The 19,882-nt window shown below is 44.9% G+C and overlaps 1 protein-coding gene across 1 annotated transcript in view; it reads right to left on the bottom strand.

Moving 5' to 3' along the window:
* SCARB2 (scavenger receptor class B member 2) overlaps nt 1-19,279 on the bottom strand; it is a 63,985-nt gene extending 44,706 nt beyond the window's left edge. The window contains exons 1-2 of the mRNA XM_015570228.1: nt 19,254-19,279; nt 18,707-18,875 (exon numbers count right to left, since the gene is read on the bottom strand). Coding sequence (XP_015425714.1) covers nt 18,707-18,875; nt 19,254-19,279 — 195 coding nt within the window. The remainder of the gene's footprint in view (nt 1-18,706; nt 18,876-19,253) is intronic.
* Nucleotides 19,280-19,882: the final 603 nt, after the last annotated feature.

Raw genomic sequence — 19,882 nt, 5'->3', positions numbered from 1 at the left:
AGTATTTACTACTATTTCTGTAAAAAAGAAAGAATTCTTACCATTTGCAATAGCATGGATGGACCTGAAGAGTATTATGATAAGTGAAATAAGCCAGTTGGGGAAAGAAAAGTATTACATGATCTCACTCATTTGTGAAATATAATGAACCACATAATCTGGTGAACAAAAATAGATCCAGATTCATAGAAGCATGGAGCAGACCGTCAAACCTCAGAGAGAAGGCAGGGCAGGGTGGGGGTAAGGGGGAGAGATCAACCAAAGGACTTATATGCAAGCATATAGGCCTAACCAATGGACATGGACAACAGGGGGGTGAGGACATGAGCGGGGCGGGGGTAGGGAATAACGTGGGGATAAGGACACATATGTAATATCTTAATCAATAAAAAAAATATTAAAAAATTAAAATTTTAAAAAAAGCAACAACAACAAAAAAAAGATGAGTTTAATCAATAAAAAATATATTAAAAAATTAAAATTTAAAAAAAAGCAACAACAACAAAAAAGATGATAAAGCTGAGCTCTTGAGGTGTGGTGGCTGGGGTATTTTTTGTCTACAATCCTTCCTTCGTTTTCCACTCTTACCATGTGTTATAAGCTAAATTGTATCCCCCCCAAAATTCGTATACTGAAGTCCTAACCTCAGAATGAGACTGTATTTGGAAGTAGAGTTTTTAAAGAGAAAGGCACAGTTAAATGAGGTCAGGACTATAATCCACTATGACCAATGTCCCATTAGAATGAGAGGATATTAGAACAAATAAACACAAAGGAAGATGACAGCTGTCTACAAGCCAAAGACAGAGAGGCCCCAGAAGAAACCAGCCTCACTAACACCTTAACCTTAGCCGACGAGCACCCAGAATTATGGCACAACAAATGCCTGCTGTCCAAGCCCCCGGTCTGTGGTATTTTTTATGGCCGCCCTAGCAAACCCAAACTTATTCACCATGGCCTCCTCCCCGCAGGAGAGGAGTGTTCTTTTCACCTTACTGACTTCAGGCTTGGCCAAGTGGCTTGATTTGATCAACAAAACGAGGATGAAATGGCAATGCCTCCATTTTAAGCTAAGGTCTTAAGAGGCGTGTCAAGAAGAGCCTGTCCCAGGTAGCAGTGGACCCTCTAGCCAAGGCCCTAAAAGGTGATGTGTGCACCAGACATGAAGCCCGAACTCCAGCCTAGATCAGCGGAGCCAGCCAGGCTTCCATGGCAGCCCTCCTGCACACCAGACTACGGGATAAATGTGTCTGCTACAGGTCACGGAGGGTGGGGGCTGTTCTCCAGCCCTGCACCAGAAGCCCGACCAATGCCACACCGAGGGGAACAGGCGGAAGCCTAAGACCTAGTAGTCCTAACAGTCCTCAACGTGTAAATGCAGGAAAACGACCTTTTCACAGTAAAAATTACTGACATACACTAGAGAGGTAATAGCATAGACTGCAAGTAAACAAACCAAAATGTGAACAGTGATCAACTCTGTGTGATCAACTCTAGGTCATTGCTATTTTCTCCTTGATTTGACCTTGTATTTTCCAAACGTTTATACTGAATAAAATAATTAACATTGAGGAAAAGTTTAAAAAGAAAATCAAAAAAGGAAAATGGGATCTACCAACACAGACGATGCGAGGCCCCGAGTGAAAACAGTAGCTTCCAAGGGAAGCTTCCCTGATGCCACCTGTCATTCGTCCGGCAGTGAGGACTTGAGTGACAGTAAACAAAGGGACTGGCTTTCAAAGCGTGGAAGAAACCACAGGCTAAAATGTGCTGTGACAGCACAATACAGGATATCACAATACAGGTAGCCGGCCAGGCCTGCGATTTAATGGAAACAAGGCTGCAAGGAATAATAATAATAATATGGCTTTATTATCAAATAGAAAATATCCCAAGAATCTCGGCAGGGAAAAAACAAAGGGCTCTGGGACCAATGAATGTAGAAAACCTAAGCTTGTCAAACCAAAGCTGGGCGTCTGCAGGGCTGGGAGGGGTGCTGGCCCCTCAGAGCTGGGCATGGCTGGTGGTTTGGCATCCGTTCAGAACATCTGCTCATCACATTTCTATCCAAACAGCACATTATTAAAATATTCTTGGCCTTTACTCTCAGAACTGATTTGCTGATTTGAGCTCAGATGGATGAGACAGAAAACCTTCAAGACAAACCGTGAAACCCCTCCCCTCCAACCTGGGAAGCCAGCGCGGACTCTCTCCTGGGAGAGGCCCTCCCTGTCCAGCGCTGTCCCCGCAACTCCTTGATCTCTCCCTGCCCCAGTCACCCAGGAGCCTAATCAGTCATTTTAGGCAGTTTTTAAAAAGAGCTTCATGGCCTCTCATCTTATTTCCTAAACAAGAGGAGGAGTGAGGGAGCTACTCAGGTGGAGAGTGAGGGACTAGAACTGGGGAAGCCCTCAGGCTGCTGGGAGGCCATTCAGAGGCCCCGGGAGAAGGTAAGGGACTGAGGGAGTATCAGAGCTGGGTCAGGAACGCAGTGTTGCTCTTCCTCACTCTCCCACCTTACCTCATGACATTTTAATAAAATGGGTAGAAACATTTCACACACTTTAGTTACACAAGTTACATGGTAGACTTTCTCCACCATAAAGTATACATGTAGGACCTAGAAACAGCTCAGTAACATGCATCTAACCTTCCTAAAACAAATATGTTAACTACGAGAAAGGTATGTAAATAATAATTTGTCTCCTAGAGGAGTTTGAAGACCCATAGATATTTTAAAAGTTGTCTGATTTCATTAAAATAAGGACCTCTATTTCTTGTCCATAAATGTTCAGAAAAGGATAGGGCAAATTTTTTTCCTCTGGAGGGTCGTCCCTATACCAAAAGGTTGGGGGTTCGATTCCCATTCAGGTCACATACCTAGATTGCGGTTCGATCCCTGCTTGCGTTGTACACAGGAGGCAACTGATCAATGTTTCTCGCTCTCTATTCCCCTCTCTCTAAAAATTAATAAAAACATATCTTTGGGTGAGCATTAAAAAAAAGTGGTCAAACAAAAAAATCTAAAAATATAAGTTAATAGTAATCAACATGAAGCAGGTGATATTGGCAATCAAAAGTGAAAAGGAATGTACAGGTACTCCATATGGCTATATATTAGGGTAACTGTTGGCTTCTCAAAACAGAAGGTAATGACCTACAAATAGAGAGCTGTGTTGTTTTTTCTTTGATCCTCCCCACAGTGTCTAGTCTAAATGCAGTTCCTGAAGAAATATCTGTTCAATGAACAGAATATAGCACTTGAACACTAACGCACCGGCTTCCATCAACTTTGCTTAGAAGATGCTGGGAGAGAACTTGATATGAGACGTCAGGAGAAGAGCAGCAGAAAACCAGATGGTCAAAGGCAAAGCCATGGGGCCTGGCCTTGTAACAGCAGCTGGAAAGCCACACACCCAAGGAGCCTTTGAAGAGCCCGGAGGAAGTGGCTGTTTGCTGACCATCCTCGTCACACTCAGGTACAAAGAAAGCAATAGCTTCATTAGAAGCCCTGAAACATGTAGATCTAACACCTGTCCGTGCCTCTTATCAGTAATCCAGCACTCTCAAGGGCTGAGTGCAGCCCGTTCCTTTTGTGGGTGGAAAGAAAAATCTGTGTCTCTCTGTGACCCCTTTTACTGTTTAAAGCTGTTTAAAGCAGTGCTCTACCCATGGTTTTCTTGCCAAGTACAGAACTATGCATGTACATCATGAAAACACAGTGTATGTGCGAGGCATTGTAGGGGATACCCAGCAACATCAATGTGGTTTCTGTGTTCCAGGAGCTTACCCTCTATTTACGGGAATGTTGATACACACGTGCAAGATCATCAACATAAAGTAGCACGTGATAAATGGCCAAGGAGTATATGGTCTCGGCATTGTTCACACAATGGATTCTATGAATCGAGATGAAAAACGGTGGTGCTTAAAGTGAGCCAGGAAGAATGAACAAACATTTGGCAAAGTAGAAGGAGGTCACAGGGGTGGGTGCCTGATGGACAACCAGGGTTGACTCAACTGTCCTGTCTGGTTGGACAGAGTGAGCCCTTCCTCCCTGCCTGCTCCATGTTCATCTGTCTTTCCTGGAGCCCTCTGCTTAATCAGAAAGACAGTGGCTGTGAAGAATGAGACAATACAAGATGGAGAGATGGGACAGTATTCGGTGTGAGTTCTCTAGGGAGTAGGGAGATTCATTTAGAGAAGGAGGCTGAGGTCACAGGCGTCTAGATTTTGTCTGATATACAATGGGGGTCCATGGAAGGTTTTTGAGCTGCAGAATATTATCAAGAGCCAGGCTCTGTGTTATCACTTTATCTCATCTAATTCCCCCTAATGTTCTACAAGGTGAAAATCATCTCCCCAGTTTTACCTTTCAGACCAAATCTCAAAAAGTTTAGGAGAATGCCTGAAGTTTGCTAGTAGGGGTAGAGTCAGACTCCCTCCCCAGGACTCGTTGCAAACCTGTGCTCCTGGCAAAGGTGAATGTCACCGAGCCACAAGCTCCTGGAGAAGAGCAGTGGCTCATAAGGCCCTCTGTGTTCGAAATACCCCTCCCCACAGTGTTAGATAAGTTTCACAGATGTCCCCTTTCTTATCTAAGACAAGGACAGATACCTCTAGACTCCCATTCTTTTTTAAAATATATTTTTATTGATTTCAGAGAGGAAGGGAGAGGGAGAGGGAGAGGGAGAGGGGGAGGGGGAGAGAGAGAGAGAGAGAGAGTTTTTATTGCTCTTAGAGAGAGAGGAAGGGAGGGGGAGAGAGGGATAGAAACATCAATGATGAGAGAGAATCATTGACCAGCTGCCTCTTGCACATGCCCCCCTGGGGACCGAGCCCACAACCCAGGCACGTGCCCTGACTGGAAATGGAACCATGACCTCCTGGTTCATAGATGGATGCTCAACCACTGAGCCATGCCGGCCAGGCCAGACTCCCATTCTTTGCTTCATAATTGGCCAGCGGAACTGCTTGTTCCCACCAATCAATGGGAACAAAATATTTGTCAATGTACAGCATGGTGACTAGTTAAGAATGATGTACTATATACTTAAAAGCTGCTCAGAGAATGTCACAACACAACACTCAATGCTCTGTGAGGTGATGGAGGTGTTAATTAGCTTGACTGTGATAATCATTTCACAATGTATATGCGTATCAAACTTCATGGTGTACATCTTAAACATACACAATTTTTATTTGTCAACCATACTTCAATAAAGCTGGAGCGGGGGGCGGGGGGGGGGTGCTTGTTAGCCAAACTTTGGTTAAGTTTCTCTCCTTCCCAGACCTGTTTACTCCTCCCTATAAAAGGAAAGCCCTTGAGGCTCCCGCAGATCATACAGCCAGAGGATCTCCCTGCTGTGACCTCCCCTTCCTATTGCAGTGTCCTATCTCCTTTGCAGTAATCCTTTCCAACAGTCTCTCCTTGCCCAAGTCAGATCTGTTTTCATTGGACACCCCTATCTACTGTGCAACTTGAACTGACACAGCAAGAGGTGATTCAGAAGGTTACTGCGGCACAGTGGACGGGAGGGCTTGACTAGAATCATTGTGCGGGTGAAGAGAGGCCTCAGCTGCTTATCCCCGGCCACTGGCAAAGGGCTCCGAAAACGGGGACTGTGATTTCGATGACTGCCATCTTCAGGTTGGGGATGAGAGGGGTCTAGGGCTTGGTTTGAACTAAAAAAGGAATCTTGTCACTCTCATTAGTTTGCTCAAATGTAGACAACCCAGCAAATGTTAAACAATAAAAGAGAAAAACAGTCTTTAGTCATGATCCTCTCTTTTAGCCCTATATATAATTCAGGAAACAACAAGGATTTAGCATAAAATTAGAAATAACCAAAATGTTGGACAGGAAAAGAATGACTTAGCAAATCATGATAATTCACAGGTTGGAGTAGAAAGCAACCATTAAAATTATAAACACTACAAAGGAATAAGAAACATGCTTATGATCTACGTTAAATGGGAAAAGCAGGCAATGTAAAATATGTGTAGGTGTGGCCAAGATTGGCAGATAAAATACAAATATGAGCCTGGTCGGCCTGGCTGGGTTGAGCATTCGACCTATGAACCTGGAGGTCACAGTTGGATTCCGGGTCAAGGCACATGCTGGGATTGTGGGCTCGATCCTCAGTAGAGGGTGTGCAGGAGGTAGCCAATCAATGATTCTCTCTCATCATTGATGTTTCTGTCTGTCTCACCTTTCCTCGCTGAAATCACTAAAAAAATATATTTAAAACACAGGCATGAAAACGGGGGTCGGGGGGAGGGTGAAATGTAGATAATTTAAGAAGTTCAGTCTTTTAGTTACCCTTAAATCTCTAAGCTTCCATACTAACTCTCTAATAGCACTTTGCTCCATGGAATAGGATTATGAGAAGTCTTCCATTCTATTGAGTTTCTCCACATAGTTTGAATTTTTTATGACAGAAATAAATAACTTCTATAAGCAGTAAAAAAAAAAAAAAATTCTCCCATTATAACTTTTCTTCTTTTAAAGTGAAAATCTAGGACAGAAACTCCGATTCCAGAAAATGTTATTAATAGCCCCTAAGGGAAAGGAGGAGTGGATACAGAGAACCAACTTCTAGGCTTTCCCTCTGTTCCTGCAAAACAAAGGCGAGGCTCACGCCTCCGCAGCTGTGGTCAGCTCTCCCACAAAAGCTGCCAGAGTCCCCACCCCCTACAGAGCGCTTCACAGTAGTTCTTTTCTCATTATTGTCAGGAGGATGGATTTTGCATTCTGGATTCCTGGCTAGCTTTTCCTGACAAGCATCACAGTGTGTGGAGAACTCTAGAGTGAGAAAGGACTCGCCATCTCGTTTATTAGTGAAATAAAATCACCTCAGAATTATAAACCCTGGAAGAGCCAGTAAGGGAGTGAACGGACAGTAACTGCCCGAGTTACCTTGCCTGGTTTGTCTCCAGTTCTTAGGCAACCAGAAGTCCAAGAAAAATGGAAGAGTTTCCAGGAAGAAGGAGGGCAAAATCCTTTCCAGAAGGGAGGGTAAAACTGGCTGGGCTTTTTGTTTGTTTTTTGCTCAACCGCTGAGTCACACTGGCTGGACAATGGAAAGCTGTGTGTTTTTTAATTGAGGGAGAGAGAGGAGAGAGGGAGAGAGACACATCAATGTGAAAGAGGCACATCAATTGGTGACAGGAGATTGACCCTGCAACCCAGGTAGCTGCCCTTGACCTGAATCAAACTCTCAGCTTTTCAGTGTGCAGGCCAACCCTCTAACCACTGAGCTGCCAGCCAGGGCAAAACTGGCTATTTTTACAACAGTCTGACTTGAACCTGTTCCTCCAAGTTGATTCAGGAAGTTTGGGGATAGAAACAAACCTGAAGCAGACTTGAGTCCTTAACTTAAAAAAAGCAAATGAAAAACTAACAAAAACTGAGCCTTGGCAGTCTGCCAGAGTCACACTGATAGCAGATGTCCTTACAAGCCAGGCTTGCCCCCGCAGTCTGTCTCCGCCCCCATCCCAGTCCTTCCCCTGGCCACTCTAGAGAAGTCAACGCCCACACACATCTCACACCACCTTCCAGACATTAGTCAAGGAACCCTCTGTAAATCTTACAGGAGACCATGGGGTGTGTGTGTGTGTGTGTGTGTGTGTGTGAAATGAAAGAACAGAGGGAAGCTCATACGTACATACAGCTGCCAACATTTCTAAAACAGTTGCTTCTTTATTTTTCTCTTTCACCTGTGGTTTAGCTCAGAGAAGGACAAGTGTCATTCCGACCGAAGCCCACTGCTTACTGCGAGTCTCCAGGAGTCAGGTGCTGGCTAGAGCTTCATAACGCCCTAAGCTCAGAGCCTGCAAGGCCCCATTTTGCAGACAAGGAAACAGTGGCACTGGTGTTCCCAAGCTCACAGAGCCGGTAAGTCATGCGGACTCTGACCAAGTCCAGGTCTGTGGGTTTGCAAAGCTCACGCTGGGCCTCCCCAGCAGCTGCAAAACCACTGAACCCTCAGAGTAGAGCTGCCAGACGTAGCTAATAAAGATACGGATGCCCAAGTTTCTCCCGAACACTGCGTTGGCGAAGTCAAAAATGCTTCCACTCTTAGGAGACATGATGAAGGGTTTGGGGGCAGAGTGTTATAATGTCTGCATTTGCATTCAAACAATTCAAAGAAAAAGTCTACATCAGAATGAGAAAGAAAGTAAATATGGCGGATGTTAACAGCTGATAAATTGGAGTGAATCAAAACATCGCATGAGACAGTCACTTAAAATAGTATTCACTGTTTATCTGAAATTCAAATTTAATGGGCATCCCGTATTTTATCTGGCAGCCCTACCCCAGAGAGACCGTGAATGGGAGTCGGCCCTCGATCCAGAGGAAAAGAAACTAGGGCAGCTGTGAGGTCATGGTGAGCTCCCTGCTGGAACCGACATGAGGAAGTGACAAAGGAAGACTGAGCCCTGGAGTTACCAGGTGGCTGCTCTGCCCAGACAGCACCTCAAACTCCTGCTGCGAGATAGACCAGAAAAGGGCTGCATTTGGACCCTAAACTTCTCATTTCTGCCCCCAGATCCTGAAGGCTTCCAATTATATCCTCCCAGGGGCTTGCTCTGCAAAGGTAGGATTCAGAAACTAGCAAGCAGTAACCTAACCTCAGGCCTGGGAATAACGGAAGTCATTCATTCGTCAGGGTATAAGGAGCCAGTTCCCTGGTCCACAGGAGCCCTTTGCTCGGGCAGAACAGAAAGCCGTGGCTTGAAAACAACAGATCCTCCTCACTGAGGATTCCGCTGCAGTGGGACAGCCACCAGACAAACCCTGGCATCAGCTGAGTTTCTAGCTGTGCTGAATTAAAAATCAACGTTAGGTCCTAAATCAGGTCTACAGCGTGATGTTAAATATTGCTTATTCATATTAGCCAAGCAGAACAAGATGAATTTTTCCAGGCATGATACTGTGGGCACCAGCACCAAAAGAAATATTGAAAAGAGCATCCAGTTATGTGGTGAATCTGCAGTGTCAACAGCCAAAACAATCATTTGGACCGAAAAACTTCTTTTTCAGTGAATTAGCCAATATGTATATATTGAGTGCTTTTTATATGTCCAGCAGGCATAGGCCGTGTTCTCAAGAGGAAATTTAGCTAAGGACACAAAACGGACATGTGTGTAACATGTCCAGCTGTGTGCCAGGCCCAGTAACTCAGCCCAAAGGCTTATGCCTTAAGTTATTCAGATCATTTCAATTGTGTGGATCCACTATAAAATCCCCATCCGGCCATCTCACAGGCTGCCCAAAGTCAATGGGATAAAAATGGACTCATGATTTTCTCCCCTAATCAATACTGGTTTTTATCTCCTTCTCTTCTCCATTTCTATGCATGTGCCCGCTGCATCATCAGCTTGTACTGTGGCAATACTGTGGGTAGTCGCCTAACAGGTCTCCTCCTCTCCAGGCTTGTTCTTTTCAAATCCATTATCTACCTCAGCCTCTAGAGAGTTCTACCAAAAGTGCCCTTCTGGCCCTGCCTGGGGGCTCAGTGGTTGAGCTTGACCCAGGAACCAAGAGGTCACTGGTTCAATTCCCAGTCAGGGCACATGCCTGGATTACAGGCTCAATCCCCAGTGGAGGGGGCATGCAGGAGGCAGCCAATCAGTGATGTTTCTCTCTTATCAATGTTCCTGTCCCTCTATCTCTCTCCTTCCCTCTCTCTTTCTCTCTCTGTCAAATAAAAAAGTGCCCATGTGAGCAGACACTCCCCAGTGCTCACAGGATAAAGTCCGATGTCCCTGACCTGCCATACTAAGCACGGCCATGATGTGAGGCAGCCTGTCACCTGTCATCCTCTGCCATTTCCTAACAGGCACTTGATATACTAGCAACATTCAACCAACCACTGTTCCCTGGATTACCAGCTCCTGCCAAGAGCTGACATGATGTGAGTCACAAGACACACTTCATCCAGGTGAACCTGGTAGAGCTCGTTCGGGAAGGCAACTCTAGGAGGGTTGCTGAACCAGCTGTCCTGGCAGATGATAAAAGTGAGCACTCGGGGACGTGCATTAGGCTTTGGTGAATATAAACAACACTTTTAAGGAAACATTCAGGACTCAAGAGTGCTGCTGATTGTTCTTTCAGTTCAACAGAGTGCTACTTAATAATTAAACACAACTTCAGTGCCCATGTTGCCATCTACAGGATCTAAATTCGCCCAGAGAGAATGCAGACCGACTTTGAGAACCTGGCCTCATAGCATGCGGATGATTCTCCCTGGGCTCCAGGTTAATAAAACTCACCCGATACCAACACACCGGTTGGTTTGCTTTGGTTTTTTTTTTTTTAATTTCTTCCTAAAATTAAGCAAACCCATTCTAGACTCTCATAGTACTATACTTGCACTACTTACCTTTTTAAATGCTCTGTTGAAATAAAGAAAATTAACTGCCATTAATGTTTTACCCTTATTCTCTGACCTTATTTTAACTCAGGAGCAAATGCATTGGCATTTTATTTTGTGTGTCACTGTTGTTGAACTCGTTTTGCTTTCATTGGAACTGTAATAATTTCAGCTAATGTGCTCTGACAGTTGAGGTCCAAATGTCAGCTCATATGTAAGCTGCTACTCTGTCTATAAATTCCATACAGGACGATATGATGAAACAGCTATCCGGAATGAACTCCTGCTATAAAACACCTATTTGGATACTTTTAAAAAGCTTCCAGGTGTTTACAAATGTGAAACCACGGTTGAGAATTGCTGGCCCAAAGGGAGAAAAAGCAGCCACCAGCTGGACCCTTAATCATGAGGATCAGGTGAAAATTGGGAAAGTGTGTGTGCGTGTGTGTGTGTGTGTGTGTGCGTGTGTGTGTGTGTGTGTAGTGAAGAGTGGAAGAGAAAGGAATTTTAAGATGTGAATAAATAAGAAGCGTGGCCATGAAAACAATGCCTGAGTTCCATGTGCAACTCTTGGAGCCAGTCTTGTTTTACAACCTGTTTGGCTGTGATTGTATCTCTCAAAGATGAAATAAGTGATGTTTTCATTGCTTATTTATCTATGTCTCCTCTTTCTTCCATTACTCTGTTTTAAAATATATGTTTATTGATTTCAGAGAGGAAGAGAGCAAGAGAGAGATAGAAACACCAATGATGAGAGAGAATCATTGATTGGCTGCCTCCTGGGGATCGAGCCCACAGTCCAAGCATGTGCCCTTGACCAGAATTGAACCTGGAACCCTTCAGTCCCCAGGCCAATGCTCTACCCACTGAGCCAAACCAGCTGGGGCTTCCATTACTCTTGATTATTAGAAGTACAATGTTTAAAGCAAATATCCTTAAAATGGGACTTGCCAAAATGAGTACATTAGTCTCACAATGGCATTCTGCACCTCTCTCTCTCTCTCTCTCTCTCTCTCTCTCTCTCTCTCTCTCTCGTATAAAGCTCAGATGCTGGAGGGGCCAAGTGGGCAAGGTAAATGAGCGAAGTGGGCATAAGCTTGTACATCTGTTGCATGTGAAATCATAGCAATAGTATTCACTTCTACATAGAAATATGCCCTTGCTCATTTTTGTTAAACACCAGACCCTCGCAGGTTATCTTTCATTTTCCTTTTTTTGGTAAAGAGCGTCAGATACAAGCAAATATGCCTCTGCTACTAGCTTTGATTAAAGGGGTCCCTTTATTAGTATATCATGTATATACATAGTATATAGCTTTATGATATAGGCCATAAATGACTAGTCCCTTGGCCAACATCCTGTGTTTTCATTAATGATCTGATCATCCCACCTGCTGATTCCTCCCTGGGAACAAGCGAATGTCTGGCAGAACAGATGGCCTTGTTGCCAGGCTTGACAGAATGAAATCTTGCACTTTATTAAACAAGAAAGCAAAAACAGTTTCCACAGGCAAGACACGCCCCCCCCCCAATCTTCCCTTTTAATGTAAATTTGCAGGATAATAGTAAGTACTAGTAGTAATGTACTCAACTACAATTGCTATCTCTTTTATATGTCAATCATAACTCAGCAAAGCTGAAATTATAAATGAAGAGTAGGAATAGAAGCACCCCATTTTTGTAATGTGTTACTATATGTGCATAAATAAAAAGGTGAATGCCAATCATATGTTAACAGTAGTTATCTCTGCTTTATTAATTTTTGTTGTATCTGACTTTTTATAATGACATGCCTTTCTTTTCTTACCAGCAAAATAAACAAAAATAAAGAATAAAATAAAAAGGTGCGAAAAAGGAATTGCCACCTTAAGGACTGAAGACACGGACTAACACAGTCACCAACCAAACTATTCACGGGCTCATGCTTAGCTCTGTATCCCGGGTGGCGATCCTAAGGAGCCTTATTCAGCAGGGTGGTGAAGTCTGTATTTTTTAAATTTCCGTAAGTGATTTGGATGCAGTTCTTAGAGTCTAGGACAGCCGTGGGCAAACTATGGCCCGCGGGCCGAATCCAGCCCGTTTGAAATGAATAAAACTAAAAAAAAAAAAAGACCGTACCCTTTTATGCAATGATGTTTACTTTGAATTTATATTAGTTCACACAAGCACTCCATCCATGCTTTTGTTCCAGCCCTCCGGTCCAGTTTAAGAACCCATTGTGGCTCTCGAGTCAAAAAGTTTGCCCACCCCTGGTCTAGGAACTACACTGAGAAGTACTGGCTTACTCCCCTGTCTTAATCATTAATAATGAATGCACTCATGGTCACCATGAATTAGTACGATGTTGAAAGAACCATACTATGATTTTGATATCACAAGATCACATTTCTAATGTCAGGGAGGAGTTGCACACTTTTGCTTTGAAGTTAAAGAATCTTAAGAGGATATTGCCTGTTTATAAATCTATGGCTTCTGCTAAGCCAATCACATCGCTCTGTGACAAATTTGGGAAAGAGCCAGGCCAGTGTTGCTCAGTGTTGAGCGTCGACCCAGGAACCAAGAGGTCACCGATTGATTCCCCATCAAGGCACATCCCAGGTTGTGGGCTCGATCCCCAGTAGGAGGCATGCAGGAGGCAGCTGGTCAATGATGTTTCTCTCTCATCGATGTTTCTATCTTTCTATCCCTGTCTCTCTAAAAATCAATAAAAACATTTTTTAAAAATTGAGGGAAGAGAAACTAAGAAATGAAGCATGTTCATGTGGGCTTAGCAGCTGGAAGGTCACAAGGGCTGAGGCTGAGGAAGCCACAGATGAGCAAACAGCCTGGGCCCAACAAGTACACAGAGGAAGCGGGCTGGTGGGAAGCAGTGGCAGGAGAGGGGGACAGGGTGCCTGGGTCTGCTGACTTTCCAGTTTCTACTGTCCTCAAGGAAGCCCTACTGTGCTGTGCTTCTCACACTTAGATGTCTGTGAGCTTCCTCTTCCAGCTTTAGAAGAAGAAATCCTATCTTTCCTGAGCTAGCTGGAGTGGGCCTCAGCTCCTTAGAGACCACACTCCTCTTTAAGGCCAAGAAGTGCAGGACAGTGTGGTGTGTGAGGACAGACTTTATTGTCCAAACCAGGAATCAGTTAAAAATATATTTTTGATTTCAGAGCAGAAGGGAGAGGGAGAGAGAGATAGAAACATCAATGATGAGAATCATTGATCGTCTGCCTCCTGCATGCCCCCCACTGGGGATCAAGCCCACTGTGACCAGGGCATGTACTCCCCCACCCCCACCCCACCCCCCAATCGAACCTGGCCAAAATTGAACCTGGGACCCTTCAGTCCACCGGCTAGAGCAAGGGCATCTTAATCTACGTGTTATTGCCTCCTACTGGCCAAATACCTGAACAGCCATAGGCTAATTCTCCCCATTCTGACAATGGACTCTGTAGGAAACCCTGACTCTTTGAAGTGTGTATCTTTGCCTCGCCTCAGGACAAGTTGTGTTAATAAAAAGCATGGGGTCCTGGGACAAGGAGACCTTCCAGCCGTGGGCAAACTATGGCAGATCCGGATCCAGCCAGTTTGAAATGAATAAAACTAAAAAAAAAAAAAAAAAAGACCGTACCCTTTTATGTAATGATGTTTACTTTGAATTTATATTAGTTCACACAAACACTCCATCCATGCTTTTGTTCCTGCCTGTCCAGCTTAAGAACCCATTGTGGCCCTCGAGTCAAAAAGTTTGCCCACCCCTGGCTTTAGACCTTAGACCTTAAGACCTTTGATCTTAGAACTTAGCTCCTTCAGCTAGGCTCCTCTCACCCCCTAATGCCTTTCAAAATTATGCTTCGTCTCTGGACTCTTACTTAATCTACACACAGCCTTCTCCAGATTCCTGAACCCTTCTAGATGCTGGAACAAGAACCCCGGCACTTGACCTCCTGGTTCATAGGAAAACACTCAACCTCTGAGCCACACCACACCAGCAGGCCAAACCAGGAATTTTTTGTAAGGAAAGAGGTGCTGGTAATCACACCAGGACAACAGGTATAAATAAACCAGGACTGTCGCTGGCAGTGAGGTATGTGGTCATCCTCGGGAAGGGGAATGTGAATTAAGAGACCCAGCTTGCACACCTAACCCTGCCCCTTCCTTTCCATGTGGCTTTCCACAAGTCATTTATCTACGTTTCTAGTGTCATATAAATGTAAAGGCAACTGGATGCCTACTATCATCCATTTAAAAATGAACACAGTTTCTTTGACTATAACATAACAGATTAAGTGATATCTAAAGGTTTTTTTCTTATTCTAAGATTCTAAGTCTGTGTAACTCTGTGAAAAGGCCACTTGGGTGATGAGGTAGATATGCGAGAGCCCTTTAGGATTATATTTAGTTGATTGTCTTTACATAAACAACAACGAAGCTATTTTACTAATTTGACTTTTAAAAAGAAGACCTGTACGTATTCACCCATCGATGCTATTTGGTTAAATTTCCACAAAATACCGACTTCTGCGCATGGGCCACAAAGTTTCAATCGAACTGTACGTGCGCGCCCGCACATGGTATTTTGTGGAAGAGCCACATTCAAGGGACCAAAGAGCCGCATGTGGCTCACGAGCTGCAGTTTGCCATCAGCAGAAGCTTCACAGTTGCTATGGTTCCCAAGAGGCCAGCTGTGACTCACTTGCTCAGAGACTCAGGTTTGGGCAAAGGGTAAGTGCTCATCTTATCCCCGAGACCTAACGCTGTCTTCCTTCCTTGGCCTGTAGGAAGCAAAACGTGAACCATCTCTTTGCCTCGCATTGGTTCCCTTGCCAGACCACCTCCTATTGGCCAGCCCTGACTTTGGCTGGCTCTGCACCCTCATTTCTAGGAAATGTTTAAATGGTCAGCCGGTCCAAGGCCAAATTTAATAGTCTGAGCTGCAATCAAGCAAAGGTCACATGTCCATCTCATAGAATCGCAGAGTTTTGGAGCAAGAAGGAACCTTATCTACTATATAAGCTTCAGTTTCTAGATGAGAAAAAAATAACCAGAAACAATAATAGTTGTTAATATTCAGGCACTGTGGAAGGGACTATGCTAGATGCTTTCTATCAATTACTTTATTTCCTTCTTACCACAACCCTAAGGGAGCTATTCTTATTACCCCCAATGTTCAAAATGAGGAAACGGAGCTTTTGAAGGGTTGATCATTTGCACTTGGCTTGTTCAATTTAATCCAAGTGTTTGTTAGTGACAGAAAAAGGAATTTTAACCACATTCTGCTGATTCTCGGGACACTGTTCTTTCAACTAAAAACAATCAATAGGGAGGCAACAGGCATTCATTGTGCACCTACTCTATACCAGGTACTGTGTTGGGTGCCAGGACAATCAGTGGGGTTAGCAAATGAAATGAAATGTTACATAACGCCCTGCCCTTCTAGGCTCTACAGAGGAAAAGAGATTGCCAGGTGTGTGCAAAACTGCCTCCAGGGGGTAAAAAGGCTTGATAGAGGCCTGCTTAATGCTCAGAATATCCCCCAGGAAGCGAGAGTGGGCAGACCAGGAGGAAAGCCTCAGTCTGCCTCTTTGGCAAATGAGAGAAGTGAAGCAGAAACAGCTAGAGGGTTTGCCCAATACAAGCCAATGAGGTCAACTAGTTTTGGTTCCTTCCATTCCATGCACTGCCAAAGTGAAAATCCCATTCAGTAGTCTCTGGTCACCAAAGGACTGGAGGAAAACGATCACGTAAGGCAAATTCTTCTGATAGGAATGATGTTACTCAGCGTCTCACAATTAGTCAAACAAACCTACTTATTAGAACTTCATCCCTTGCATCTCTTCTCTTTTGATGTAGACAAGCCAGAGCATGGAGAGTTTTCAAATGAAACCACGAAGAGCTGGGACTGTCAGGGTGGATTATATTACCACTACATTAAAGCTAAGTTATGAATGAACTGTTCCAGAACAATACTATTGGAAATAATGACGCGGCCGTAACGGAGCACCTGTGCTGTGCCAGAGACTCTGCCGGGCGCTCTGCACAGATGGCCTCACTCGGCCTCACAGCAGACACAGAGGCCAGTCCACGGTCCGTGGGTAGCTTATCAATGTGAGGAGGCCCTTCCTAAGGAAAAGCGAACATCTTTTGCTTTTCCAGGTAACGACACTGGAGCTCGGGGAAGTTAAGTAACTTGCCCAAAGACAAAAAACTTGTAAGTGGCAAGGCTAGGATTTGAGCACAGGTGTCTGACTTGAAATCTCAGGTATTTTTTCTTTGCATTACGCGGATGCTAACAAAAGATAAAGCTGTTCTCAGGCACAAAGCACTAATTCTAGCCCATGAAAATTATACTAATGTTCCTTAAGAATTATTATAACCTTCTATTTAGGCAGATCATTAGTAGCCCCATTTATAGATGCTGACATCAAGAATCAAGAAAGGTTAAGCACCGATCTAGCAGAAGATCGTCAGCTAGAACACTGGCTTCATGCCCAGGATGTTGACCTGCAGACTCCTTACCCTTTCTCACTATCCCATGCTACCACCCTACAGGTGATCCAGGAGAGCAGAAAGGTATTAACGGGAACATGAAACCTCTGGTTGACTTAGAATATCTCCCTATCTGACCCCTGAACCAGCCCTGTCGTTTGGTTTCACACACCACATTGTGAAGTGTTCCTTAATGGAGTTGGGCAATCCCACTTGCCCTGTGCTATAATTTATTAGTTGGATTAGAGCCCAATCCCCATGGAGAAAAACCATGCAAAAAGCCAATCACCAAATAGCAATGCAAACTCAAGCCCTAGCCAAGATCCCTTACAGTGACCCCTGGCCCGTTGAAGTATAGACCCACAGAGTATCTGAGGGCTGGTGATACCTGAGGCACGGGGGAGGTCACTGGTCTCACAGGGTCTCCTGAAACAGCCTCATAAGAAAATTCATATATTGACTATAATTGGATGGCTTAACTCTAGTCACCCAAGCAAGAGTGTACATCCTTACACAATCTGGCCACGGGTTTTCAGGTGGACAGGAGTGAAGAACATTCCGTTCAGTTTTTCCCTGGAACTTGGGTGCTCAGGAAAACAATGATCTTTAAGCTCAGACCATGGGCTTCACCTCCCCTTGGCAATGTGAACCTAGAAAATATTAAATTATGCGTTCCTTTGGTGTTTTCTTTTTTTCAAGTTGTTTTTAACTGCCAGGTTTTAAGTATTTGATGGCTTTTGGAATCCACGATGAAAGGATTTGCCACCTGGAATGAGACCACTTTACTAACAGGGAGTAAGTGCAGTGATCAAACTAAACGATGCCTGGCATGTTTATCCAGCCAGCAGCAAGTGCCAACCAGTGGGGGAAATTAAGCACACAGTTATGGGTGCTAACAAGAAAGGCCACTCCAACGTTTTTTTGTGTGTGTGTTTTTAAGGAAAAAGTGATCGGCAGTAACTCTTTCTTGTTCCTCTTTCCACATAGATTGGTGGGTGTGGGTGGAAGGGCAGAAGAAATGACCGCTGGAGAGGGCAAATGTTGGAGAAGTCTTCTGAAATGACTCTCTCCAGTCCACTCATCTAGGGGAAGAGACAGATTCAGGTTCTTTGAAGAATCAATAAATGCATCTTTGCCTGCAGCTTACGGCTGTTTGAGAAGAGCAAGAATCAATGATGAGACAAAGCAACACAGACTGTAGACACCGCGCTGCTAAGCAGGTGGGTAGTACAGACTTGGATGGACTGAAATGTCACCCAGCCCAGAGGCCTGGCCTGCCCAGCCCAAGGAGGCAAGAACACAATAGGCTACACACCCCTTCTCACCCGCAGCCCCTCACCACTTCAAAGGCCACCGAAGGCAGCCAACAAACTTGCCTCTTTTGTGGTGACTTTCATTTAGTTTTGTTTTGTTTTTTTTCATCAAGTGAGAGGGAAATGAGTTTGGGCTCAACAGAGATGAGGGTGAAGGGAGGGCAGGGCGGGGGATGCAAATGACAGAATATAAGTGAAAGCTTTTTTAAACGTCTAGAGTCTCTAGACTCTAGTCTAGAAGATCCACAGTCTTACTTATTGTTACAAAGGGAACACAGTCATTTCCATGCCTCTCCATCCGTCTTTAACCCCTACCTCCCAACCCTGGGAAGACAAGAAAGAAAGGAGGGCTGTAATCGGAGGGTTTGCAGAGGCGCAGCTCTTCCCTGCACAAGGCTCAGGAGCTGCACTGTCAGCACTTTAGCCCCAGCAGGGCCTGAGTGGAAGGGAGGAGGCAGTGAGAAAGGACAATGTTACTGCAGGCTGCCCAGTAATAGTCAAAACAGATAACCCTCCAGCAGAATAGGAACTGGGCACTCACCAGAGCAGTGGATAGTCGCAGAATAGCCAGCAGAGTCCTGGCAGAAGTATAGGTGGCGTCCTTACTAGCCCAAGCCTCTCGCCTCATCTCCACATATGCTGCTGTGATATAGTCGGCCAGAGACTCTGGCACCGTGGGCTGTTTCTCCCGGCACATAGCTATGTATCGTCTGTGAGAAAGCAAAAGAGATTTGGGAGAGTATGCTTTTTCTGTGTAAATTTCCTATTTAAGAAAACTCTTGCCCTTGCTGGTTTAGCTCAGTGGATAGAGGATGGGTCTGCAGGCTGAAGGGTCCCAGGTTTGATTCTAGCCAAGGGCGCATGCCTGGGTTGCGGGCTCGATCCCCAATAGGGGGCGTGATTCTCTCTCATCATTGATGTTTCCCTCTTTCTCTCTTCCTCTCTAAAATCAATAATATATATATTTTAAAGTCCTCCTGGGCTCATTCACACACCCACTCTGCGCATATGTACTGCAGGCCTACCAAGTGCCAAGCACTGGGCATTCAGGATGGATACAACCTTGCCCCTGCTCTAGGCAAGCTCACAGGGTGGCAGGGACACTGTTACACATTGTGGCGCAGTGTAACCGACAGGTGAGTGCTGAGACCTGTGCAACAAGCACGTTCTGTCCTGTGACCTGGGGCCTCACAGTTGAACTGGGTTTTGGGGATGTGTCAGGGTTGTCACCTGAGGGGTGTGTGCGAAAGAAGGAAGAGGCATTCCAATGAGAAGGAAGATGTGCTAAGACATTGAGGGTGAAAGAGCAAGATGGTAGGAGGAAAGAAAGAAGGTCCTTTTGATGATAGGCCCAGGGGAGCAGCAGGTGGCGTGGGAGGTGTTGAGAAGCCTCAGGGTCAGACTTTGAAGGGCTCTTTGTGTCCCATAGAAGAGTTGGGACTTTATCTCTCAGCCGTGGGAGTCATCAGGAAGTTTCAAGCAGGTGGCCCTGACGTTGACATCAGCTTTGCTCACCATTATCTCCCAGGCACCTGGGCTAAAGTCTGCACACTGCAGGGACTCAATAAATATCAGTGGAATGAATGTCAACTATATGCCAGGCCTTGGCTAGGTGCTTACATACACCCACATATTTAATATCCACGGCAGCCTTGTGAACTTGTAGCTGTTTGTCCCCGTCCTTCAAAAGCAGTGCCAGCCAGGAGCACTGTGCAGG

This window comes from Myotis davidii, unplaced genomic scaffold (assembly GCF_000327345.1).
Source record: "Myotis davidii unplaced genomic scaffold, ASM32734v1 scaffold892, whole genome shotgun sequence".
In the NCBI taxonomy this organism is placed as follows: Eukaryota; Metazoa; Chordata; class Mammalia; order Chiroptera; family Vespertilionidae; genus Myotis; species Myotis davidii.
This window is presented reverse-complemented; position numbering and strand designations above follow the sequence as displayed.